General features: G+C 41.9%; 2 protein-coding genes across 10 annotated transcripts; one reads left to right on the top strand and one right to left on the bottom strand.

The window, feature by feature from the left end:
* Positions 1–3,822: 3,822 nt before the first annotated feature.
* Positions 3,823–15,636, bottom strand: LOC111957706 (coiled-coil domain-containing protein 158-like). 9 transcript variants are annotated; one of them, XM_023978650.2, is made up of 24 exons: positions 14,748–15,636; positions 14,544–14,598; positions 14,218–14,360; positions 13,814–14,010; positions 13,539–13,648; positions 13,097–13,403; positions 12,914–12,990; positions 12,632–12,742; positions 12,332–12,446; positions 11,888–12,007; positions 11,459–11,656; positions 10,892–11,344; positions 10,460–10,628; positions 9,847–9,990; positions 8,408–8,520; positions 8,016–8,192; positions 7,829–7,921; positions 7,601–7,717; positions 7,113–7,261; positions 6,827–6,886; positions 6,612–6,679; positions 6,227–6,403; positions 5,927–6,031; positions 3,823–3,945 (listed from the first exon to the last, which is right to left on the bottom strand). In XM_023978650.2, the coding sequence occupies exons 1-24, from the start codon at positions 14,860–14,862 to the stop codon at positions 3,860–3,862; spliced, it is 3,459 nt and encodes a 1,152-aa protein (XP_023834418.1). In that variant the 5' UTR covers positions 14,863–15,636; the 3' UTR covers positions 3,823–3,859. The 9 variants fall into 9 exon arrangements, 7 of the variants coding, with proteins under 7 accessions (XP_023834418.1, XP_023834417.1, XP_023834419.1 ...); XM_023978649.2 differs by having other exon boundaries at positions 7,601–7,720; positions 14,748–15,635; XM_023978651.2 differs by having other exon boundaries at positions 7,601–7,720; positions 8,034–8,192; positions 14,748–15,635.
* Positions 15,637–15,712: 76 nt separating this feature from the next.
* Positions 15,713–24,117, top strand: LOC111957708 (cyclin-G2). The gene is made up of 8 exons (XM_023978654.2): positions 15,713–15,910; positions 20,656–20,785; positions 20,896–21,033; positions 21,253–21,503; positions 21,644–21,722; positions 21,814–21,912; positions 22,181–22,383; positions 22,610–24,117. The coding sequence occupies exons 1-8, from the start codon at positions 15,873–15,875 to the stop codon at positions 22,722–22,724; spliced, it is 1,053 nt and encodes a 350-aa protein (XP_023834422.1). The 5' UTR covers positions 15,713–15,872; the 3' UTR covers positions 22,725–24,117.
* The last annotated feature ends 1,553 nt before the right edge of the window (positions 24,118–25,670 follow it).

The following is a 25,670-nucleotide window of genomic DNA, read 5'->3' as shown; positions in this document are numbered from 1 at the left end:
TTGGCAGGTATTATTTAGCATGACAGACCCCTGAACAAAAATAACTCAGTCGGGATCTCGACTTACTATTGAGAGTAAGAATAGTCTCGCCATCTATCTTAATGTGTAGTAATCATTGCCGGATATCAACCGGACATGCAGGGCATGTGCCCTGACCTTAAGTCATTCTTACTTGTTAGTCATTCTCACTCAGATATCATATCAACATGGCATAAGTCATTGCAAAATGTGTAGAATTGCAGTAAAAATCCTCTCCACCGTCAAGAGAGGGGCCATGAAAATGTTTTGTCGTGAGGTGGGGGCCCCCTCAACCAAATCTCACTTAGGGCCTGTCATGCCAAATAATGTCCCGCAGAGGGGGACACTATTTGGCATGACAGGCCCCCAAAAGGCTAGAGCCGACCCTGATCTACTGGTATAAGTACTGGTGATGTATTATATATAGTCAGCAGTCTGTGCTGTTGTTAACCCTTTTCTTTTTTTGCTAAAGGATGGACGATTCCTGCCCAAAGAGCTGCAAGCAAAGCAGAGCAGTGCCAAGGAAGACCAGATAATCAATGTCAAACGACTGTGCTCCACATCTCAAGAGGAGGACATCAAGAAAGTCAAGCTTTTCTGTGACTGGGTCGCCTCATTGGTAAGCACAGCGAACACAAACCGACCATGACCATAAAGAAGGTGAGGAGGACTGCGTACATAAACACAGGAAGTAGGGGTTCTGAGGGTGTTGCAGCACCCCCTGAAAAATCTATTTTCTTCACTGAAGTAGTGCACTGGGCCTTTACTAGTCCTGTATTAGCAGACCGATATAGCAGTCTGTATTTTTTTCTTGTTTCCTGCCTATGTAAAAAATAAAAAAGAATAATAAATATACTGTATATAATGCTCATGCACTGAGGATAGGAAACTCTGTCACCACCGATAAATCCACTATAATTGAGAATTTCAATAAGCATTTTTCTATGGCTGGCCATGCTTTCCAGCTGGCTACCCCTACCCCGGTCAACAGCACTGCACCCCCCATAGCAACTCGCCCAAGCGGTCCCCATTTCTCCTTCTCCTGATGTTCTGAAAGAGCTGCAAAATCTGGAACCCTACAAATCAGCCGGGCTAGACAATCTGGACCCTTACTTTCTAAAATTATCTGCCGAAATTGTTGCAACCCCTATTACTAGCCTGTTCAACCTCTCTTTCGTGTCTGAGATTCCCAAAGATTGGAAAGCAGCTGCGGTCATCCCCCTCTTCAAAGGGGGGGACACTCTTGACCCAAACTGCTACAGACCTATATCTATCCTACCCTGCCTTTCTAAGGTCTTCGAAAGCCAAGTCAACAAACAGATTACCGACCATTTCGAATCCCACCGCACCTTCTCCGCTATGCAATCTGGTTTCAGAGCTGGTCATGGGTGCACCTCAGCCACGCTCAAGGTCCTAAACGATATCTTACCTGCCATCGATAAGAAACAATACTGTGCAGCCATATTCATTGACCTGGCCAAGGCTTTCGACTCTGTCAATCACCACATCCTCATCGGCAGACTCGATAGCCTTGGTTTCTCAAATGATTGCCTCGCCTGGTTCACCAACTACTTCTCTGATAGAGTTCAGTGTGTCAAATCGGAGGGCCTGTTGTCCGAGCCTCTGGCAGTCTCTATGGGGGTGCCACAGCGTTCAATTCTTGGGCTGACTCTCTTCTCTGTATACATCGATGATGTTGCTCTTGCTGCTGGTGAGTCTCTGATCCACCTCTACGCAGACGACACCATTCTGTATACTTCTGGCCCTTCTTTGGACACTGTGTTAACCCTCCAGATGAGCTTCAATGCCATACAAGTCTCCTTCCGTGGCCTCCAACTGCTCTTAAATACAAGTAAAACTAAATGCATGCTCTTCAACCGATCGCTGCCTGCACCTGCCCGCCCGTCCAGCATCACTACTCTGGACGGTTCTGACTTAGAATATGTGGATAACTACAAATACCTAGGTGTCTGGTTAGACTGTAAACTCTCCTTCCAGACTCACATCAAACATCTCCAATCCAAAGTTAAATCTAGAATTGGCTTCCTATTTCGCAACAAAGCATCCTTCAATCATGCTGCCAAACATACCCTCGTAAAACTGACCATCCTACCGATCCTCGACTTCGGTGATGTAATTTACAAAATAACCTCCAATACCCTACTCAATAAATTGGATGCAGTCTATCACAGTACCATCTGTTTTGTCACCAAAGCCCCATATACTACCCACCACTGCGACCTGTACGCTCTCGTTGGCTGGCCCTCGCTACATACTCGTCGCCAAACCCACTGGCTCCAGGTCATCTACAAGACCCTGCTAGGTAAAGTCCCCCCTTATCTCAGCTCGCTGGTCACCATAGCAGCACGCGCTCCAGCAGGTATAGCTCTCTGGTCACCCCCAAAGCCAATTCCTCCTTTGGCCGCATCTCCTTCCAGTTCTCTGCTGCCAATGACTGGAACGAACTACAAAAATCTCTGAAACTGGAAACACTTATCTCCCTCACTAGCTTTAAGCACCAGCTGTCAGAGCAGCTCACAGATTACTGCACCTGTACATAGCCCATCTATAATTTAGCCCAAACAACTACCTCTTCCCCTACTGTATCTATTTATTTTGCTACTTTGCACATTCTTCCACTGCAAATCTACCATTCCAGTGTTTTACTTGCTATATTGTATTTACTTCGCCACCATGGCCTTTTTTTGCCTTTACCTCCCTTATCTCACCTCATTTGCTCACATTGTATATAGACTTATTTTTCTACTGTATTATTGACTGTATGTTTGTTTTACTCCATGTGTAGCTCTGTGTTGTTGTTGTATGTGTCGAACTGCTTTGCTTTATCTTGGCCAGGTCGCAATTGTAAATGAGAACTTGTTCTCAACTTGCCTACCTGGTTAAATAAAGGTGAAATAAAAAGAAAATGTTCAACAGAGCAAACCAGGAACTAAAAGCCCCAAATATGGAGAATGGTTCCTAGATGCTAAAACATGGAAGTAAAGAGATGCTGATGACCCATTACGAGACCCCAATATCATCCCTGAGGACATTGAGTTTCCACCAGAACCAAGTGAAATGGTGAGTCTTTGATATAACTCGTCCTTGTTCTTTGTGGGTATTTATGAGACAAATGATTTTGAGAGACCATCAATCCCCCTTGACATTTCAGTTCAAATGATCTGAAATTCTATTAGATGCATGGGACTCGTGTTCATCATCAGCACGGGGCTGAGGGTAGGGTATGACAACATTGCTTCACGTTTACGTAGTGACTGCTTCCCAGGACAGGCGTTAATTAGATTAAAAAATATATATATTATATACAGATTAGTTGGCTTTTTAACTTGGACTTTTCTTCTATTTTTCGGTTTCTGAGTCTTGTCTTTGCAGAAGAGGAGCGAGACAATTGATCAAGGCCAGATGCAGCAGGCTCTGCTTCAACACGGAAAGGCAAATTGGTCATTCAGGCATGTTTCAATAGGCATTATGTAGGTCAGTTTCACAATAGTACACAGGAATAAGACAGCATGCTGGTAAAAAAGAAAAACTTGATCTTAATTTTTCATGAGTTTCCAGATCATGTTTAGAAAACATTGACTGTCTGTCAATGCATGTACATGACAGATCATCCTGTTACCTTGAATAAATGACATTTTATGAACAACAAGAGATGCTAGCCTGTTTATCCTTCTGTCATCATATTTGGTGCCAATCTTGCTGTGTTGAAAGTAACATGCCATGGACATTGGCAATTTGAATGAATAATAAAATGACAATTCACAATAATCAGAGTGCCTTCATTTAAATACAAGTTTATTTTTGTTACACATGTAGACATTCACCCAGAGCCTTGCTTGTTATAAAGCATCCCTTTGTCTTTGAATATCAACCTCCTCTCCTGACCCTTTATCATAGAGGACATATCTGTAAAAAAGAAAAAAGAAAAAAAAGAAAGCCTCACAGAAAGTGAGTTTTCATGTCAAATTCCACCTTTAGGACAATCCTGTTTATCGGACATAAACAGCAAATGGAATTTCTCCGGATTAAATCAGGAATTCATGTTTTTCTGACATTTAAATACAAAACAGACGGGTTGGTCGTTTAGCAACAAAACCGATGCATGCTCAACAATGGGGCAAAACAGACGGGTTGACTTAGATTGTTGACAACATGTAAACTATACTTTGTCTCCAATGTTTATTTAAAAACAAATACATTTGCACAATGAGCACTTATTGTCTCACAAATACATTGATACAGTTGTTGGTTAGCTAGCTTGTGAATTTTATCCATATTAGCATTGACATGAAATCAGTCAAAACAAGACATGGTATCAAGAATAAGATGAAACGGGTCAATTGTGATTCCCCACATGGCAGTTTGTCATTGTTGGTAGCTATCTGGCCATCCAGAATCACAACAAGTCACGGACTTCTGCCCCATTGAAGCGTGTGCACCGTTTGTGACGTTGTCAGCTAAACCATCTATTTATACAGTGGGGCAAAAAAGTATTTAGTCAGCCACCAATTGTGCAAGTTCTCCCACTTAAAAAGATGAGGCCTCCTACATTGTAGGATTTTTAATGAATTTATTTGCAAATTATGGTGGAAAATAAGTATTTGGTCACCTACAAACAAGCAAGATTTCTGGCTCTCACAGACCTGTAACTTCTTATTTAAGAGGCTCCTCTGTCCTCCACTCATTACCTGTATTAATGGCACCTGTTTGAACTTGTTATCAGTATAAAAGACACCTGTCCACAACCTCAGTCACACTCCAAACTCCACTATGGCCAAGACCAAAGAGCTGTCAAAGGACACCAGAAACAAAATTGTAGCCCTGCACCAGGCTGGGAAGACTGAATCTGCAATAGGTAAGCAGCTTGGTTTGAAGAAATCAACTGTGGGAGCAATTATTAGGAAATGGAAGACATACAAGACCACTGATAATCTCCCTCGATCTGGGGCTCCACACAAGATCTCACCCCGTGGGGTCAAAATGATCACAAGAACGGTGAGCAAAAATCCCAGAACCACACGGGGGGACCTAGTGAATGACCTGCAGAGAGCTGGGACCAAAGTAACAAAGCCTACCATCAGCAAGGGCATTGAAGATGAAACGTGGCTGGGTCTTTCAGCATGACAATGATCCCAAACACACCGCCCGGGCAACGAAGGAGTGGCTTGTAAGAAGCATTTCAAGGTCCTGGAGTGGCCTAGCCAGTCTCCAGATCTCAACCACATAGAAAATCTTTGGAGGGAGTTGAAAGTCCGTGTTGCCCAGCAACAGCCCCAAAACATCACTGCTCTAGAGGAGATCTGCATGGAGGAATGGGCCAAAATACCAGCAACAGTGTGTGAAAACCTTGTGAAGACTTACAGAAAACGTTTGACCTCTGTCATTGCCAACAAAGGGTATATAACAAAGTATTGAGATAAACTTTTGTTATTGACTAAATACTTATTTTCCACCATAATATGCAAATAAATTCATAAAAAATCCTACAATGTGATTTTCTGGATTCTTTTTTCTCATTTTGTCTGTCATAGTTGAAGTGTACCTATGATGAAAATTACAGGCCTCTCTCATCTTTMTAAGTGGGAGAACTTGCACAATTGGTGGCTGACTAAATACTTTTTTGCCCCACTGTACATCATGAAATTGACCTAGCCCCAAGCCAATATCCTCTTTTTCCTGATTACATTCCTATTAAAGATGTCTGCTACACGAGGCAGGGAAGGACAGACATACGTCTGGATTCTCACAACTGTAGAGTGTGGACAACATTGGTATCTAGGCTAATTCAACACTAAATACAGATTCAGCTCTTTAGCACTGATGTCAGTCACCGACCACTGCATAACAGTCATATGAACTCAAAAAACGGTGTCTTTGCTCAACAAACCTTGGTTCTTCATCTGCAAGTCATCCACCATGTTTTGAAGGCTGTCCAGTTTTCCTTGCAAGTGCTTGCATGTGTGTCCTGTCAACTCAGCCTGCGGATTGGCCACTGGACAAACATTTCAAGTGAAACCACAACTCACTCAGAGGTCAACAGATTAGAGTTCAGAAATTCAAACATTATTACGACGACAAACTGTAGTAACAGAGGAACTCCAAGCCCATTTAACTGGTGCAATGGCCTCAGTCATCTCCCATATTGGTTACACAGAGGTGTAATAATACTGAAGGCAGTAGGACTTACAGGTGCACATGTCTGCAAGAGGGCTTCCTGCCTGAGGCAGAGGCCTGCTCGGTTGTAGATCCGTGGGGCTGTGGTCAGTAGTCAGGAGTGAGTGTACAGGGGACGTGCGGCCCAGTGCCATGGCTCGAGGTGACGATGTGTAGCAAGGCAGAGACGCAACAAAAGAGAAGTCCTGGCCTGTAGAAATAGCAAACCATGTCTAAAGTGGAGGAAAGATTAACTGATCAAAATAGTGTATACCTTAATCATATTACGTTTGAGGGGACCACAGGGATGATAAAGGAGACTAGAAGAGTGATACGAAACGTGTGAAATAAGGGAAATGAAGCACATGCTTTGTTAACTGTGTTTAAGTGGTTGGTCGTACCAACAAAGACAAACTCACTCTCGCTTGAGGTGCTGTTTAAATTCCGCTCATCCAGATCAGTTGTCCTAAGGAGGTGAGGCACACCACTACACATATTGCATACACAAACATGCATTAGAACGATGCCACAGACACTGCACATGCATGTGGCCTGAGGAGTAGAAAAGCCAAGACACGGGTATGGGCCGGTTTCCAACTGCCATGCTCAGGCAGTCAGACACAGAGGCTCTTACCTGCTGTAGGTCCCCTTTGTCGTTTTGGCATTGTTTGTAAAAAAATTGGTGACTTCATTGCTGTAAGATAAATATTTGATTGTATTACATTTAAATAAGAGGCTCCACATTATTTTAGTTCATGGGTTGATTGAGAACCAAATAGAACACAATCTTTGTAAACATTTGAGTAAAAGGTCACTAGTGGTTGTGAAATAAACAGATTGGCGCGCACTATAAAATGTGGGGTGAAAACTAGTAACATCGTGACCTCTAATGGTCACATGATCTCTAATAGATGACTTACAGGGTGGTCCTGTGCGCTCTCTCTTGAGCAGACGTCCTTTTGATAATGCTGGTGTGTGGTCCGGGGTTCTCAGAAATCACACGTCGCAGCTCTTTGACTAGAGAACGCAGCTCCATAGTGGGGCTTTCAAGCAGCCGCTGAGACTTCAACTGCAAGAGGGGTGAAGAGGTGATGTGTAAAATACCATTATGGCCAATACCAATAAGGATTACAGTATATTCTACACAGAAATATTTTGATTACTATCTGGAATCCCTCCATGCTTTGAATAAATTGGCTTAAATCCGTCCGTTCCAGAGTCAAGTCAAACGGTTGATGAGCGAGTCTGTCGTGCTACCACAGGAATGCAATCAGGGTGTGTTTTTAATTTTGGGGAAGTCAGATGTGCTGAGCTTGTATCTTTGTTTTCCACAGCTGAATAAACAGCAATAAAGCCAGGCCCTGGGAGGATTGGAGCCATTTTGTAGGAGATTTCTGTATTGATTTACCTCTAGCAGGAAGTTAGAGCGGTGCTGGGTTGAGGGTAGTGCATTCCGGGCTGTTGGGCTTGTAGGGGAAGAACGCTGAGCATTCCCTGTAACTCGCAGGTTTTGACCCTGCAGCTCCTGCTGAGAAGATACAGCACACAGTAGAAAAGGTAGAGACAGAAACAACAAAACATCATATGCATTAGACCGCTATAGAGGCAAATGGACACCCGTCTTACTGAACTGTACCTTCACATCCTGAGCATGCTGCAGCTTCAGTCGCACAAACGCCTGCTCTTGCAACTGGATGAAGTGTTGACAGTCAATAACGCTCCCAGACATCTGAGGAACGTAGCAAGTGTAAAAAAAGGGGGTCAGTCAAAACGTATATATATATATATATATCCATACTGTGTGATAAAGTGAGTTTACATACAAGGTAGAGCCACACCACCTTGTGTAGGGTTGCCTCCAGTTTGGCCACTTTCTCCCTGAGCCGTCTCTCTAGGGAACGGACGGTCTCCAACTCAGCTGCCATCTGTCTCTTCTCCTCTGTGACTGAGGCCAGCTCCTGGAGCTGCCGCTTACTCTCCAGACTCTGGTAATGCTTTTCCTGGGAAGAGAGATACCATATTGAAATGGTAGATTATTATACATTTAAGTAAACACTAGAATCCCTTGTTGTTTAAAATCCCTACATAATTAAGGACACAGTCATTTTTTCTGTGTGGAAGCCAGGGCATGTGTAATAGTGAGAGAATGGGGACTAACTCAGAATTTGGAGTTTTGCATCATGGAGCCCTAAAGCAGACCGTCAGGTGTTCCTACCTGGCTCATTTTGTCCATGGTTTCCTCCAGTAGTTGGATTCGGCCCTGGAGAGAGTGGACCTGGTCTCGCTTAGTTTTTATCTGCTTCTGCATTCCCAAGGCAACCTTCAGGCCTGGACAGAAAAGGGGAGGCAGGGCAGAGGGGACAAATCAGTCAAGGTTCATCTACTCTCATCTCTTTCTGTCTAATCAATGGAGGGGGGGAATTAGTTAAAGCCTCCATTAAACTGAAATTATATTTACATCCAAACTTGTTTTCCAGGATGCTACTAAGAGGCATCCAATGTTCAAAAGTTATTTTTTTATACGTTATACAGATTAAAACCAACCATTTCTGGTGGATTGACAATGGATTCCTGTTAAAAGTATCCTGTTTTTTTAAATGAAGCGATACAGAGTTGGTTACAATTCCAATTTCATCCTCCAGAAGAGGCAGAACGAGTATTACAGCAAATAATATGGTTAAAACTCCAATGTACTGATAGAGAAAATACCAATTTTCTTGGAAAATAAAAATGTATAAGGAAGGTATCATGTTTATGAATGACATTGTAAATAAAGACAGTAAAATTGTCACACAAGCTATTAACAAAGGTGTATGCTCAATACAAAAGTATAACAAACTCGTCACAGCTCTGCCACAAAAATGGAAGAGGCAATTGCTCAAAAGAGAAAGGAATGAATTGGTTGGTCTGCCTCCAAAGAAAATCCATGCATGGCTTAAAATGACTAGTATAAATTGTAAAATGTATCAGTTTTACTTAAGGTCGAGAGGTTTGACAACTATGCCAAGGCATCGGTTTTATGAACTGATAGACAAAACAACAATCGACACATCAATCCGTTGTTTTCAATTAAAACTATTATATAAAATTCTCGCCACAGAAAGAAGGCTCAATATATATGTGGCATTGAACAGTCATCCCTGTTGCAGACTCTGCCACTAGGAAACACAACCAATAGATCATCTCTTTTGGGTCTGTCCTTCGGTGGCTCACTTTTGGTGTCAGGACTGGTTGTTAAGTCATAATGTCTATGTTCAGATGGACCTACAAACAGTACTGTTAGGAGATCTGAAGAACCACGATCAAACAATTGGAAATATGATTATACTCTTAGGTAAACAATTTATTTTGGGGGGCAATCTCGATAGAAATGGTACAAAGAGAGAGGTTTAGACCCTCGTAAGACACCACAGTAAAACAGATGTATATATTGCAAATCAAACAGTAAAATGGTAGTGTACTGGGAAAGATGGGTTAGTCTGGAAATATGTTGGTTGGAAAAATGTATTTCTTCCAGAGCTATTTACTCATCCGTTGCAATAGTCAGTTCTCTCAACTAAAAACAGTGTATATTTCCCATAATCATACAAACACAAAATTCTCTGCTATATTATAAATGTTCTCTGTGATGTTTGTCAGATGTGCAGTGCTGACCGTGTCTGTCCGCCTCCTCTAGGGTCCTCCTGGCCTGGTCCATCTCAGCCCGGGTGGTCTTCAGCTGGGCTTTGAGACTCACCACCACACCCTCCTGCTCCTCACTCTTACTGCTGTGGAGCCTCTTCAACTCCTCATGCTCCTCTGGACAACAGACAGATGGACACACACACACAAAGCACAATGAGGGCTTGGTGAACATGAAAAACATACAGTACATGCTGAAGTGTTTTTCCAACACAGTGTAGCAACTTCATCATTATTCTTGCCTTTTGCCACTAAAGACCTGTATTACCCCAAAGACTGGAGAAATGGAGGCCGTTATATCTAATCATTGAAAGGTCTTCAATATTACAGAATTAATAAAGATCATAATTCATAGAGAAACGTTAACAAATAACGGTTTGGTCACAGGAGTAAAACATTTAATTGGATAAATCAAGGACACGACGTCAACACAATCGTTTATGTTGATTAGGGAGCCAGCCGCAAGACGGATAACCACAACATTATTCTGCTGATGAAAGAACTGACAGAGTGGGTGCCTCTCATTTTATCTGTGCACGGGGAATATTCTCATATGAAAGCCATCTATAAATGGCAGCTAGTGTACCTGTGAGGGTGACCAGTTGCATGCGTTGCATCTCTAGCTCAGCGGTGAGCTTCTGTTTCTCCAGCTTTAGCTCCTTGTCACAGTGGCTCTGTTCGGACAGGCCAGCCTGCTGCACTCGCCTCTCCTTCTCCAGCACTGCCAAACACTGCTCACGCTGCTCCAAGTCTGTCTGTACAGGGTGGGACACAGCAGGGTTTGAACATTATTGGTAGGATAGCTTTGAAAACACACCCAAAAAGAAAACATTGGAGTATTATAATCCAAGACAAGGAACAATTATTGGTGTTAACTGAGGATTCCCTTTAGCAGCCTGTATGACCTCTGGGCCAGAGGTGGAGGAAACAACCAACCATGAAATTAAAGTAGGATGATGCAAATAAACTATGATCAAAACTAAGTAGTCAACTAACTCTAGCTAACTAACAAACCAACCCTTAGCTGTTGGATCTCCAGCTTGTGCTCACTGAGCTGGTTGCTGAGGCGCCTCTTCTCGTCGTGCAGGGAGTCAATGCTACGTCCATGCTGTACCGTCATCTGGGTGGTGCTCTCCATCTGCAGCCGCAGCAGGTCCACCATCTTCTCCCGGTCCTCCAGCTTGAGCCTCAGCACCTCAGTCTCTGCCCTGAGGGCCTGGCAGTGGCCCTGGGCCTCCTCCAGCCTGGCCCGGCCCTGCTGCGCCTCCTGTTGCCTCAGCTGCAGCTCCCTGTCCCTCTCCTCCAGCAGCGCCTGGACCCTCTTTAGCGCCTGGTCCCGGTCCCCCTGTAGGGCCTGCAGTCTCAGCTCCTCGTCCCTGGCCCTGTTCAGCTGGTCTGTGGTCAGTTTCAGCTCCCCTCGCAGCACAGCCAGCTCCTCCTGCTGCTCCCATTGATGCTTCTCGCCCAACACCTGGCAGAGGAGATACAAAATTATCAGTGTTTGACAACTAAAGCCTTGGTGTCATTTTTTTTATTTTTTATTTTTTTTAAACAAACAGCTCAAGGCTTTTAATTTCATTCTCACCTGAGCCTCCATCTGTGCCTGGCAGTCGTCTTTGAGAGATCCCACCAGAACCTCCAGCTGCTGCACCCCCAGGCGTCGCTCCTCCAGCTCCCTGCGCAGCCCGTCGCCGGTCACATTGTGGCCCGTGTCCCGCTCCCACAGCTGTTTGGTCTCCTCCTTCTCGTGGGCCAACTCCTCACGAGCCTGCCGGAGCTCTGACTAACCCCACACATAACACAGTACCCACTCATCGCTGTTTGTGTTCATATGTTTGGATTTATTCAAAACATTTTTTTTTATCAAAGCCACTTTACCATTTATATATCAAATACATTGATAGATGTAGGCTTTCTGGAATTGAAAAAATGTGCAGTGTGCTTTTTCCACAGCAACAGGGAGCACACTATGGCTGTATCCTCCCTGTTTATGTCTGAGGCTGGGCTGTCTTACCGTGAGCTGGCAGAGCTGAGAGTCCAGCTCCTCTGCCTGCTGGAGAGATCCGTCTCTCCCTCTCTGGGCCTCCTCCACCTGAGACTGGGCCTCAGCCAACTGCTTCTCCAGAGCACTCACCTGGCACACAACATCATGACAACCCAAACCTTCAGAACCTTCACATAGAATATTGCAATGCAGTGGAGGCTGCTGAGGGGAGGACAGCTCATAATAATGGCTGGAACGGCACTAATGGAATGGCATCAAACACATAGAAACCATGTGTTTGATACCACTCCACTTATTCCGCTCTAGCCATTACCACAAGCCCATCCACCCCAATTAAGGTGCCACCAACCTCCTGTGTTACAATGTCTACCTCCTAAACTTCTGTTTGAATAGGCCAGGGCCACTTTCATTATTCTAATAATTTAAAACACAATAGGGATATGTAGCCATTACCTTGTCTTCATGGACCCGCTGGCCATCCAGTAGATCGGAGCGCAGGATGGAGAAAGCTGACTCCAAGTCCTTGACCTGACACTGGTGCACCGAAGCCTGACTCTCACCTTGTTTTCTGATCAGAAGGAAATAATACATGTTTTTGGACACTTCCTGAAAGATAAGACTGATGTCTTACAACTAAATTAAAATATAGGTGATATAATTCATTTGGGGGGGAAAGAGAGAGCTTTGAATTGAATTCAACTCAACTCAGGAAATGTGTAGATATTGTATTGCTAGTTAATTCACGTCTCTCACTGTAACAATTCCACCTGGACACACAAACTGGAGGCACTGCTTCGGGAGCTGCTCAATTTCTCAGTCAATATCGCCACCTCCTGGTCATGACGGGTAATAAGCTGCTCCAGTCTGGAAGAGAGCAAAGCAAGCCAAGCAAGGCAACTTGACATGTCGCCTCAAGGAACTTATGTCGTAAACATACTTACAGTTTTTTTTTAAATCAGAGAAGTGAATGAATGACTAATCCCAGGTAACCCAAGTGACTGAGGCAAGAATTGTCAAAAGTTAATGAAAAAGTACTTTTCCCTTTGCTCCTTCAACCGTATCTCTGCTTTATCTTGGCATTTCTGTTCTTGAGTCTCCATCTGCTCTTCCACCTGGCACAATGAGTTTGGAATAGAAAGATACAATATCAAGAACAACACGTCAAACCTTTGATAAAATTGTTTCGAGTGGCATAATACATAAGACTGACTGTATTACCAGCAGGAATCTTTCTCTCAGATTGTGATTCTCATGCTCCAAGTCCTGTAATACTTTCTCCACCGCAACTCCCAGTGCGTCATGGCTGGTGTACAAATCGTTTCTACACCGTTTCTCATAAGCCAACAGTGTGGAGTGAACCTCCTGTAGTATACGCTCCATTGACTCTGCTTTCCTGCTTTGTGACTTTGCTTCCTCCTCAGCCTCCAGTAGCCTCTGGTCCCCTGTCTGTTTATTGATTTGCAGCGCTCTGATTATTGCATGCATTTTCCCCATTACATCTGCCTGTTTTCTGCTCTCTTTCATCCTGAGGGGCAAAACAATTAACATTGACGCAACTTATATCCTTTACTTCCTTACTTTTACAGTTAAATGAGCTGAGATCTGTCCAAAGGTATACAGTACAAATGGCCTACATTGCAAGGGTTTTAGCATGAAATACCTTAGATCAGTCAGGGCATCTTTCTCAATCTGGACCTCATGCAACTTTGTCTGTAGCTTGATGATGGACTGACGCAATTTGAACTTCTGCTGTTCATGAAAAGCACACATCTGAAAAAGTATTAGCAAATGTGCTGCAATCAATGGCAACTCTGTGGCACAGAATTGCATGGCTTTTGGTTTGAATAATTTAGTTCAGGAGGCCTCCTTCAACCAGATTATATCAACAACTCTCAGCAGGAAAGGAAAATAAATAGTCCTCCATCTCAGACTAACCTCACTCAGCTGCTTTTGGAGCTCCGACACCTGCTGAGAGTAGTCCTCTATTACATTTTCCAAAACATCTTTCCCAGGGAAGGTTACGCCACTTCTGACCACCTTCAGATCCAGGCCATCTCGGTCATATGTAAGAGGCTGGATCAAAGACGGTCGGTACGGAGACAGCACTTCTGAGTTCTCCTCTGATGAACCATCTGTAAAAAAAAAAAAAAAAAAGATTAAAAAAAGGGAGCAATAGGGAAAACGTATCACAGCAAAGTACTACTGGTAGTTCCAGAATTCAAAATAGGTTAGTGTCATATTCTGATGTGTTACTGTATAGAGCTAGTACTAGCTAGCTAGTGTATACGCTTTGCAATGGCTATATTTTTATTACTGATACAAGAAAACCTCATACTCACCCATAAAAATGGGAAAGTAATTTATTTGTGAGGGTGAGCTGCTGGGAAATGTGCGTCCCATTTGCTCCATGGCAATTTTAGTTGCATGTTCCACCTCTTCTTGCAGCATTTGGGTCTCCTTGGTTCGTCTGTTGAGCTCCTCACTGTAAAGAAAGCCAACCTAACAAATTTGCTTCCAAATGGATGATGGTTCATGGTGCAAAAGGCAGACTCTTTTCAAATACAGGTAGGTAGCTAACGTTAGGGTTTTGAAAAAGGAGGTAGGGCAGTTAACAGGTAACGTTAACGTGTTATCTAGCTAGAGAAACTTAAAGTGGAAAAATTACCTCAACTCATCCAGATTCTTGTACCTTTTAGGGACAGTACTGGTGTCATTTGTACCTGTAAGGTAGGGGTATTTATCTTAATTAGATATCCAAAGGGGGTGGCTCAGTGCTGCCACTGCTGATGGCGCTAGGGATCAGCACTATGACAAATACGCGTCCCTAGCTAACGAGGTTATAACTAGTTAGTCGGGTTAATTGACTTACTTGTTGTTGTTGTTGTTGGAATCTCGTGCAATAATCCATCATCAAACAATTCAGACGATTTATGGATAGATAAATCACTATCTTTATGTATGGAATTTTGAGATACAGATGACATTATCAGTTGGTTAGCTATCTATCCTTGTGGGATAGCATGTGCAAATCCATAAGCGCCTGCAAGCCACAAGTAACTACTATAACGTTAGGGAAGCTTAATCGCTCGCCATGGAAACCGTTGATTTCGTGCTTTCTTCAGAGTTGGTGGATTTTAGAAACGTTAGCTAGCTAACTCCACAAACTTGTTCCTGAAACATGTTCCTGTCTTTATAGATACTATCTCAAGAACTAACAGAAAGATATTTACTTTACTGTTAAATAGAAAATATTAAAGGGTAGTAGAACCTGTTGTCATCCACCGGTGCCCGATGGATGTTGTAGTTCTCGAAGTTTACGAGACGACAGTCGTTGAATCCGCAGTTCATGCAAAGATTTTATAACTAATCCAAGACGGACCACAGCCGGTAGTTTCCAATGGGGACAAATGAGTCATAGTGGGCAGAACAAGCAAGGAGGTGGGCAGAGCCACGCCCGAGCTAGCGAGATCCTATTGGCGCGTTCTAGCAAGTATTTTCATGTTTTGTTCGGGAACGCCTACTCCGTGCAGTGCGCGTGTGCAATACCTAAATTCGCCTTTGCACTCCTTCTAAACAACGCGATTTATTTTTATTTGGCAAAGGATAACGTCTACAAAACTTCGTCCACTCTGCTCATAACATATTATAATTTTAAGAATAGAAAACCTTTTTTAGATCAAATGTTTCATCGATGAGAAAATGTGCAGAATGTCGGACAAAATCTATCTCGGTCCATCTTCTCCCAATGCCGGCCACTGGGCTTCTTACCACTATCATATTTGGTAGTGATTGGAAACGCCAAGCGGAAGCTTCACATTTATACATTCGTCGAAATATCTCTCATTGTTCTATCTGTAGTTCAAGCGTTGTTGTATTGAGTTCAAGACGGACATTATCAACACCAACATTACATTAGATGACCATTTAGGAAACATAGTGTTAATTTACGTTATAGCTAACATAATCGAAATGGAAATGTGAATACTGATTTGATATGTGCACAGATTCGTCTTGTTCCAAGCGTTTGGCAAGGTACGAAATGGCTCTGTCTTGTTAGCTAACTTAGCTCACATTAGCTAGCCTAGCTTGTTGACCCTTTTTGCTTTGCAGCTGGTATACTGTATACTCTTAGCATGTAATTTTGAGATACATGGGATCGTTTTTCATTAAGAAATGATTAACGTTAATTAATTGCGTCAAAAATAATGTCCCAATATGAGCTTGATACGTGACCTATATACGACCGTTTTTTTCAGCTAACGTTAGCAGCAAGCAGAGTAATATAGTAATAATTCTATGTTTTTTATTGAACCTTTATTTAACTAGGCAAGTCAGTTAAGAACAAATTCTTATTTACAATCACGGCCAATCCCTAACCCAGACGACGCTGGGCCAATTGTGCCCCGCCTATGAGACTAGACGGCCTTGCTTTTCAATCCATACATTCTACTATCAATAAGATTTTGGTGGATCCTTTTCAAGAAATAACGTTAAAGATGACAGGCAAAGGTCTCCATGTAAACCATAAAACAATCATGTTAATTTAGGTTTAATTAAATAAGCCTCAACCGCAATTTTGTCTATCATTACATTTGGCTGTTATTTCTACATTTTGGTGAATATGTAATTTCTGTCCATAACATCATTTGAGGACATCATTTCAGGTCAAAATGAAAAAAACAATACTGCAAGCAACACAAGTTACAGATTTGGCTTTTGTTAGCTGATTAACCCCAGCGTTTACAATAGAGTTGAGCGGGGACTTCATTTTTTTTTTAAACTAGCTACTGATTTCAGCACCCAAAGAACAGCCCACAATTACACACAAGATTGTTCTGTGTAATTGTGTGCTATTCTTTGGTTGCTGAAATCAGTATTTTTTATTTATTTTTGAACTTTTTTTAAATGACATTTTATGTGACATTGGCGCGCTCCAGTCCACCCACCCTAGACACTGCTCAACTCCATTATAAATTGAGGAGTTGAGTTTAGTCTGCTAGGATTTGTGAGTCCTTTTCTGGATCAGAAATGAAAACTAATGATACTGACGTGAGAATATGTGGGGAATAAACGTTTGTCAATAATGATCCCTCGTATGCAGATGAGATATGATGTAGTTGTTAGTTAGCCAGCCAGTCAGTGAATTCCCTATCAACTTGATGAGGCTGCCATTTTAAACAGCTAATACTAGCTAGCAACATTTTTGAGTTGATAAGAAATTGTTGGATGGCACAACACATGTATATGATTGTTAGCTAGCTAATCAACTTATCTAGCAGAAATATTTGTTTCCCAATAAGTAAACTACCAAGCTAGCTAGTTAGCTTGCTCTAGAAAGCTAGCTAGACAGCCATTGGTGCTGCCTGCAGTCAGCTGGCCAACTAACATTAGCTAACCACCAAAACGTGGCTAACTACATGAAAATAATATAGCTATTGTATTTCTGATCAAATATTGCCATATAGCTAGACCCTTTCTGCTAAATGTACTCTGAAAAATAAATAATAATATGTACTCTGAACAAACGTTTACCTAGCAAACATTCGCTAGACCTATTGTGTCTAAGCTAGCTAACCAAGGATATCCATGTGACCTCTCCTGGCAAAATTCCGTTGAAAATCTTTTTCTCAATCTCAAATACTCTCACCACTGTAGCACTGTTCCTAAATAAAGATAATTGTAAACAGCAGTGAAGTTTGAAGTGATTTTATTACTGTTAGCTAGTTAAATGAAAAACATTGAGAGCAATAGTAATGGCGTCTTTTTGTAAGCACTAACGGAGGCTTAAGGCGTGCGCATACATAGTTTCCGTTCGCTTCTATCAGAACTCGGCAAGGCGAAGCAACTGTTTAAGTTCATGTTTTAAGTATCCCTATATTTCTGTCATGATGGTTCTATCACTCTGTTTTTAGTACGCCTGCGCAAGAGTCTCACTGGAGATGGACCTGGCCTGAGTGCAATGGCAACTATGTACTGTGGAAATACGATTAATTAAACGTTGTTAAACTGGAACCTAATCGTTTTGTCATTTTTTGTTAACAGCAGCCGTCTGTGTCGCATAATTCATAAAGACCTTCACTTGAAAAATTTGAAATAGCATCAATATTACTGTTTGTTCCTCTTGAACCACAGTAGCAACAACATAGCCAGAAACACTTCCTCAAATAGTAAGAATTAATCTAAGATAAATCAAGAAATCTGTCATTAATTTGGAAGTTTTTTCCGAAGAGGTCTTAGTCGCGCAATTTTACATCTAGCTAAGATGTTTGGTGCATGAAAACGAGCCGTCTCTCGTTGAATGACAACAAATTCTTCGTGTGCCCACACCTACTAGGAGTAGTACTGTTGACCAATCACCGACGAAGGGGTGCAGGCTTCGGCTACAGAATATGAGAAGGGTGCAACTGCAATTCGGGACATTCCCGCGTCTCCTGTACATAGACGGGGAGGGGCAGGGACACAGTAGGTGGCGGTAATGCACTATGACGTTGGATTCCAACCGCCGATAAAACCCACAGAAGAGACGCGGCCGACAATGTACACACGGGCAGATGGCATCTTCCGCCCCCGGTGTCGCTAAACTAGCAAGTTAGCTAGCACACAGTGTTGTCCAAGCCTCTCGCCCGCTGTGCTAGCGGGGGGCGACTGGTAGACAGTTGCAGTTACACACTATTGCCGAACTTCGACTTGCCTTAAGAAAAAAATGTGTGTGCTCGAACAGGCGGAAAAAACTGTTTTGACTGGGAAACATGCAACAGACTTAACTGCTCCATCGCTCGTTGGTTAAAGCCTATGTGAAAATGTAATAGGGTTTTTGGATAAAAGCCCAAAATAAGGTCTGGTAAACACAGGCTTCGGAGATTTTATACGTTTTGTTCTACGTGATCATCTAATGTAACTTTTTGTGAATTTTGAAGCATTTATGTAATCAAAATAAGGCTTCATAATTCATAAAGGTCATGTTAACTGACTGATGTTTGTGGGGTTTTATAAAGGTTTTTTGACATGCTTAACTAACTATAAGCTAGTAAGGCTTCTTATGTATTAAGGTTTGAATTGCTGACTCCTGTGAACCTGCATTTTCCATTGTTCTCACTCTTACCAGTGCTCAGGGCCTAACCATGAATATCAGCCTGAAATGTGTGTGTGTTAAAGATAGCGCTGTACTGTATGAAATATGTGTGTGTATGKAACAAATGTATCAGTAGTGTGAAGCTGTACTGTGTGYCCGAGACTGTGCTAATCTTAGAGAGACACAGGAGGGGTTGAATCATGAGACTGCTGACTGTGGTGTACAATGGACTATAACCCAATACTATAACAAACGTGATTAGCAACTGTATTATATGTGATTGAATACTATAACAAACATGATTGAATATTAGCAACTGTATTATATGTGATTGAATACTACAACAAACGTGATTGAATATTAGCTAACTGTTGGTCTGGGCGCCTGGGTGTCTGTGTGTGTGTGCRGAAAGTAACAGTTAGCTCAGATAAGAAGCTGGGAAGCTGTAGTTAGCCTTGAGCGAGAACAGTGGACATTGTATAACAGGTGTGAATAGCTCAGACAATATTACAGAGCTGTCTGACCCCAGTCTTTGGGGTGAAGAAGCGTAATCTACACAGCAACAGCGACGGGACAACAGAGAGCGCAAAGGGGCTAGGACTAGCTTAAGCGCCAACACCAACGATAGGCTGGGTGAGTCTAAACCACGCCCAGTCTCTACTCTGACAGGCCGGCTCGGAAGTGGGAACTATCTCTGTCATGAGTATTTATTATAATGTTTTTGTCAGTAACAAGTGTCTTCTCTGTTTCCACCCTGCGGGGTAGGGCAGTGGACCCGTATATACGAAAAATGCATTTGCCATTTATTAACTTTTGAATTAAACAATTATTTTAATCAAGTTCAGGTGTCCTATTGTTCCTATCTCAGTTGAACTTACGCAGCCCTAACATGTTATCTCATAGAACAAAACGTATAAGATCTTCTAAGCCTGTGTTAACCTCAGACCTTATTTTTGGCGTTTATCCCAAAAACCCAGTCTTTCCCCTTAAATTTCCCTCATAGGAATGGCTGAACGAACCAGAGGTTTAATTTCCGTTTTTTAGGACTACAAACTGGCGAGCTCTATTCTGCAGCATAAACCTGACCTACTGCCGACAGCTTCATGGCGCAGGGCAAGTGAAAAGGGAAAAATACTTTAAAATCCCAGCAACGGATGATTTCCTGACTGAAATAGCTGGATCAAATGTAAAACGTGAAATAGAGTTCTGATTGTGTTCTCAACGGTACAATATCGAGCATGTGAGCTCAGAGATGTGTGAAATTGTGACTTACATCAGATAACTGAACCTTTTCAGATGATGGCATTTTCACAATGACCTGAAATGACCAATTCCAAGCATTTCAAAGGCACATGTTGACAGGTGGTCATGCTTAAGTGTTATATCAAGGATACAAAATCTAATCTAAACAAAATATTATTGCTGATTATTTTCTCTTGTGTTTAGCTGTTGTTATTTTTACAACTGAGAAACATTTGCCTGTCACTGTTTTAATAATCAATAATGCTTTGCTTTTCGTTTTTTAAGAATTGTTTTGGGCCTATTGTAATACATAGCTAGCAATCTAGCTAGCTATTATTATGGGTGGCTGCCATTGACATTTTGACACCTTGTGGGTGGGGTAAAACAGTCCCCCTTTCTCTGAGGGAAATGTCACAGTTTATTTGTTTTGGATCTAATCACATAAAACTAAATGTTTTTTCAGGATGCAGGATCTTCAAGACCTTGACAATGAAACATGTTGGCTTGTCAAAGAGCTAAAGTCATACATTGCTCAAGAAGCAGACTTTTTACCGAGGGAAACTGGCCTCAATATAATGGAGTCTGCAGCAGAGGTAGGTATTGCTAACCCAGTGACTCAGTTCTATATACTGTACTTACCTTTCAGTAGTGTTTTGATGTGCTATTTTGATGTTTTGTTGTGGTATTTAACATTCATTTTCAGAATCACAACGGAGTCTCTGAAAAATGCAGAAATGCCAAAGTTGAAGACCTGTGGAGCCTGACCAGTTTCTTTGGTTTCAGCACCCAGACATTTGTCCTAGCTGTCAATCTACTGGATAGGTTCTTAGCCATTATGAAGGTGTGTATTTTAAAGATATTTGTTTTGTGATGTGGTCATACTGAATATTCTACATAATTGGCATATTGTATGCATTTTTTAAATTATTGTTTGATACCTCTGTTGTTGTTTACGTTATGTACATTTGCATACTTTTATTTCGTTTTTTATTTTAATAGAACTCTGCAGAAGTAGCCCATTAATGCTGACTAGTGTATCACTATAATGGTATGTTCACAGGTCCAACCTAAGCACCTGCCCTGCATTGGAGTCTCCTGTCTCCATATTGCTGCCAAAATGGTTGAGGATGAGTGCAACATCTCACCCACCCATGAACTCATCCGCATCAGCCAAAGCAAGTTCACTGTTTCTGACGTCAGCCGAATGGAGAAGATCATCTCTGAAAAACTCAACTTGGAGCTCAAAGCCATCACAGCCTTAACTTTTTTACACTTATACCATGCTGTCATTGTATCACTTACATCAGAAAGGTGAGCACTTTGTTTCTCAATTGATCACTTTTCGCGTTATGTCATCAGTGATGTATTTTTCCAATGGCTAGAAGCTGTAAAGTTGCTATCCTAATGATCAGTTGACATGAGGATCACATGAGAGTTCCCTTTATTTTAAGGGGGGAGATCCCAAGCATTGGGAGACTGGAAGCCCAGCTAAAAGCCTGCTTATGCCAGCTTATTTTCTCTAAAGCAAAAGTAAGAATTATTCTCAGGCCAATACACTTTTAAATAACAAGAATGTTAACTTTGTGTTAGGACTGATACGTTTTTTTCTTTTTTTCTTCAGCCATCGGTGCTGGCACTGTCTGTCATTACTCAGGAATTTGATGCCCTCCAGTCTCTTGCCATGTTGGAAATTGTCCAAGAACTCCAAAGGCACCTAAAGGTATTATACAGTTTACTTACAGAGCCCTCAGTTTGATATGACGGTGTTGTGACCAATGACAGTTATTATATTGTTATAATACAAAGACCCACTGAGGCTGACACTGACATTATACTTTACCCTGGCACTGAACAAGTGAAGTCATCTGACAACATGCTACATGGAAACTACCAGCTTCTGGCTTGGATGACTACTCTATTTATTTATATTTATTTATTATATTTATGTCTTCCACCAGCCTCTCAAATGTTTCCTGTTCCCTTCACAGATTGTTGACAGTGAGTTACTCTACTGGAGGGGACTCGTGGCCAAATGCATGACTGAGTACAGCTCAAGTGAATGTAACAAACCAGACAACAAAAAACTGGTGTGGATCGTGTCCAGACGAACCGCCCAAAATTTGCACGCTAATCACTTCAGTGTCCCTGAACTGCCGACTATTCCAGAGGGCAGCTGGGATGAAAGTGAGAGGTAAACAAACAGCCCCTTTTAATGCACTTCACTGTTTAATAATATAATAACATTTGATTACATTAGAGCTACTGTGTGAGCATAAAGGCTAATTATTGAATTGAACTGCAACGTAATGCACCACATCACTTCTACATTGCTATGATGTTTCAGGGAAGAAAGAAAAGTTAACTCACTAATCTGAAGATAGTAATGATTACAGCTGTTCTCCCCTGCATATATTTAGTGAGGATTCCTGTGAGGATATGAGCTGTGAAGAGGACAGCCTGTGCGGCTCTCCTGGCAGTGACGCAGAGGGAGCCTTCTTCCCCTCAGAGTTTTGCAACCAGGGCAGAAACTGATACTCCTCTCTTTTTGATGAGCTTAAATTCTCGATAGAGATTGTATGTGTAACCAGGGTGCTAACTGTAACTTTTCCCTAAATGTAACTTTCCTTGTCGTTCGTAAAACATTTATGTTAATTACTATACAGTATGTGTGACAGATGGGTATCTAACTCAAGTTGCCTGCGTGACTTGTTAGACCTGTGAGCTAAAGCCTAGGTGTGGAAGCTAACAAATCTTCCGGTCCAAAGTAAGGTTACTGATCACCGGAGCGTATTCAACAAACCACCTCTGCTACATACGTATGTATTCTGGAAATACTGAACGACAGGCCCTACCAAGTGCCTGTGTTAATCCATGTGCAGTTTTTAAACTTTTGTTATGATTTTAGAAAAGATCTTAGTGGAATTTAAATTGCAATATCTTGGCAGCTGACTGGCAATAAGATCTTAAAATGCCTTTTTAAATATGTTCCTTGTGTCAATCTATGTCAAAACTTGACACATTCCAGTTGTCATTAAAGGGATAGTTCACCCAAATTATAAAATGACACATTAGTTTCCTTACCCGTGTAATAAGCAGTCTATGCACAAGGTATGACAGCAATCCATGCTTTGGTTTAGTTTCCCTGGCACTGCTTCCACATGCTAACATTTTAGCATTTGTGGCACAAATCCCATTCAAGTCATTGGAATTAGCTGTTTTCGCGCACCTACACCAAATCATACAAAAGTATCTCAAATTGATTATGAAGCTCAACAAAGTCACTTCTAGATGTTTGAAACATTTTGCCTGAAAAATACAACATTAGATTTGTTCCACAAATGCTAAAAATTTCGCATGTGGAAACAGTGCTAGGAATGCTAAACCAAAGCATGGATTGCTGTCATTCCTTGTCCATAGACAGGGTAATGAAACCAATACTGTATGTCATTTGGGTGTACTATCCCTTTAAGCACAATGGCAAAATTATTTTCTACCTAGGATGTTCGTCCCGCACACTAACTGTTCAATCAATGGGAAATACCCAACATCGGTACATTGTGCAAGTTTTACCGGTTTTATAGAATAGTATTAATGTAATAGTTGCCAATTCACCATGTTTTTGTAATGTGTTCGTGAGATTATATGCAGGATGATACTGTATTCTATTAATGGTGGCTTGTATGGAAGTATGTCAATGGGATTCTGTTAGAGAATGATGTTGATTCAGTACACGTGCAAAATATTTATATGTAAATGAATAACACATTTGCATAACTTGTATAAGAAATTATAAAAAAAAGTGAATGTTTTATCATTCTTTGTGAATAAGCCATTTTATGTTACTGTATATCAACATGTTGTTATAAACAAACCATGTTCTCTTGGAAAAAAGAACCCTGCAAATAAAAGGATTACAATTTTTAAACCCTGTTGTGTATTCCCTATTATTGTTAAGGCCCAGTGCAGTCAATGTTTTTCCTGTACTTTATACAGTGCATTCGGAAAAGTATTCAGACCCCTTGACCTTTTCCACATTTTGTTACGTTACAGCCTTATTCTAAAATTGATTAAATAGTTTTCCCTCCTTATCAATCTAGACACAATACCCCATAATGACAAAGGATTTTCTTTACATTTGTTTTGCACATTTATAAATACAAAAAAAGAATGAAATATCACATTTACGTAAGTATTTAGACCCTGTACTTAGTACTTTGTTGAAGCACCTTTTGCAGCGATTACAGATTTGAGTTTTCTTGGACACCTGTATTTAGGGAGTTTCTCCCATTCTTCTCTGCAGATCCTCTCATGCTCTTGTCAGGTTGGATGGGGAGCGTCACTCCACAGCTATTTTCAGGTCCCTCCAGAGATGTTTGCTCGGGTTCTAGTCCGGGATTTGGCAGGGCCACTCAAGGACATTCAGAGACTTGTCCTGAAGCCACTCCTGCGTTGTCTTGGTTGTGTGCTTAGTGTCGTTGTCCTGTTGGAAGGTGAACCTTCACCCCAGTCTGAGGTCCCGAGCGCTCTGGAGCAGGTTTTCATCCAGGATCTCTCTGTCCTTTGCTCCGTTCATCTTTCCCTCTATCCTGACTAGTCTTCCAGTCCGTGCCACTGAAAAACATCCCCCCAGCATGATGTTGCCACCAACATGCTTCACCGTAGGGATGGTGCCAGGTTTCCTCCAGACGTGACGCTTGACATTCAGGCCAAAGAGTTCAATCTTGGTTTCATCAGACCAGAGAATTGTGTTTCTCATGGTCTGAGATTCCTTTAGGTGCATTTTGGCAAACTCCAAGCAGGCTGTCATGTGCCTTTTACTGAGGAGTGGCTTCCATCTGGCCACTCTACCAAAAAGGCCTGATCGGTGGAGTGCTGCAGAGATGGTTGTCCTGGATGTTTCTCCCATCTCCACAGAGGAACTCTGGAGCTATGTCAGAGTGACCATTGGGTTCTTGATCACCTCCCTGACCAAGGCCCTTCTCTACCGATTGCTCAGTTTGGCCGGGCGGCCAGTTCTAGGAAGAGTTTTGGTGCTTCCAAACTTCTTCCATTTAAGAATGATGGAGGCCACTGTGTTCTTGGGGACCTTCAATGCGGCAGAAATGTTTTGGTACCCTTCTATAGATCTGTGTCTCGGAGTTCTAGGGCCAATTCCTTCGACCTCATGGCTTGGTTTTCGTTCTGACATGCACTGTCAACTGTGGGACCTTATATAGACAGGTGTGTGCCTTTCCAAATCATGTGCAATCAATTGAATTTACCACCGGTGGACTCAAATCAAGTTGTACAAACATCTCAAGGATGATCAATGGAAACAGGATTTACCTGAGCTCAATTTCGAAATTCATAGCAAAGGGTCTGAATACTTACGTAAATAAGGTATTTCTGTTTTTAATTTTGTATATAATTGCAAAAAAATATTAAAACCAGTTTTTGCTTTGTCGTTATGGGGTATTGTGTGTAGATTGATGAGGACAC

Source organism: Salvelinus sp. IW2-2015, linkage group LG33 (assembly GCF_002910315.2).
Source record: "Salvelinus sp. IW2-2015 linkage group LG33, ASM291031v2, whole genome shotgun sequence".
Lineage (NCBI taxonomy): Eukaryota > Metazoa > Chordata > Actinopteri > Salmoniformes > Salmonidae > Salvelinus > Salvelinus sp. IW2-2015.
Note: the sequence above shows the minus strand (reverse complement) of the source record. Positions and strands in the feature narration are given on the sequence as shown.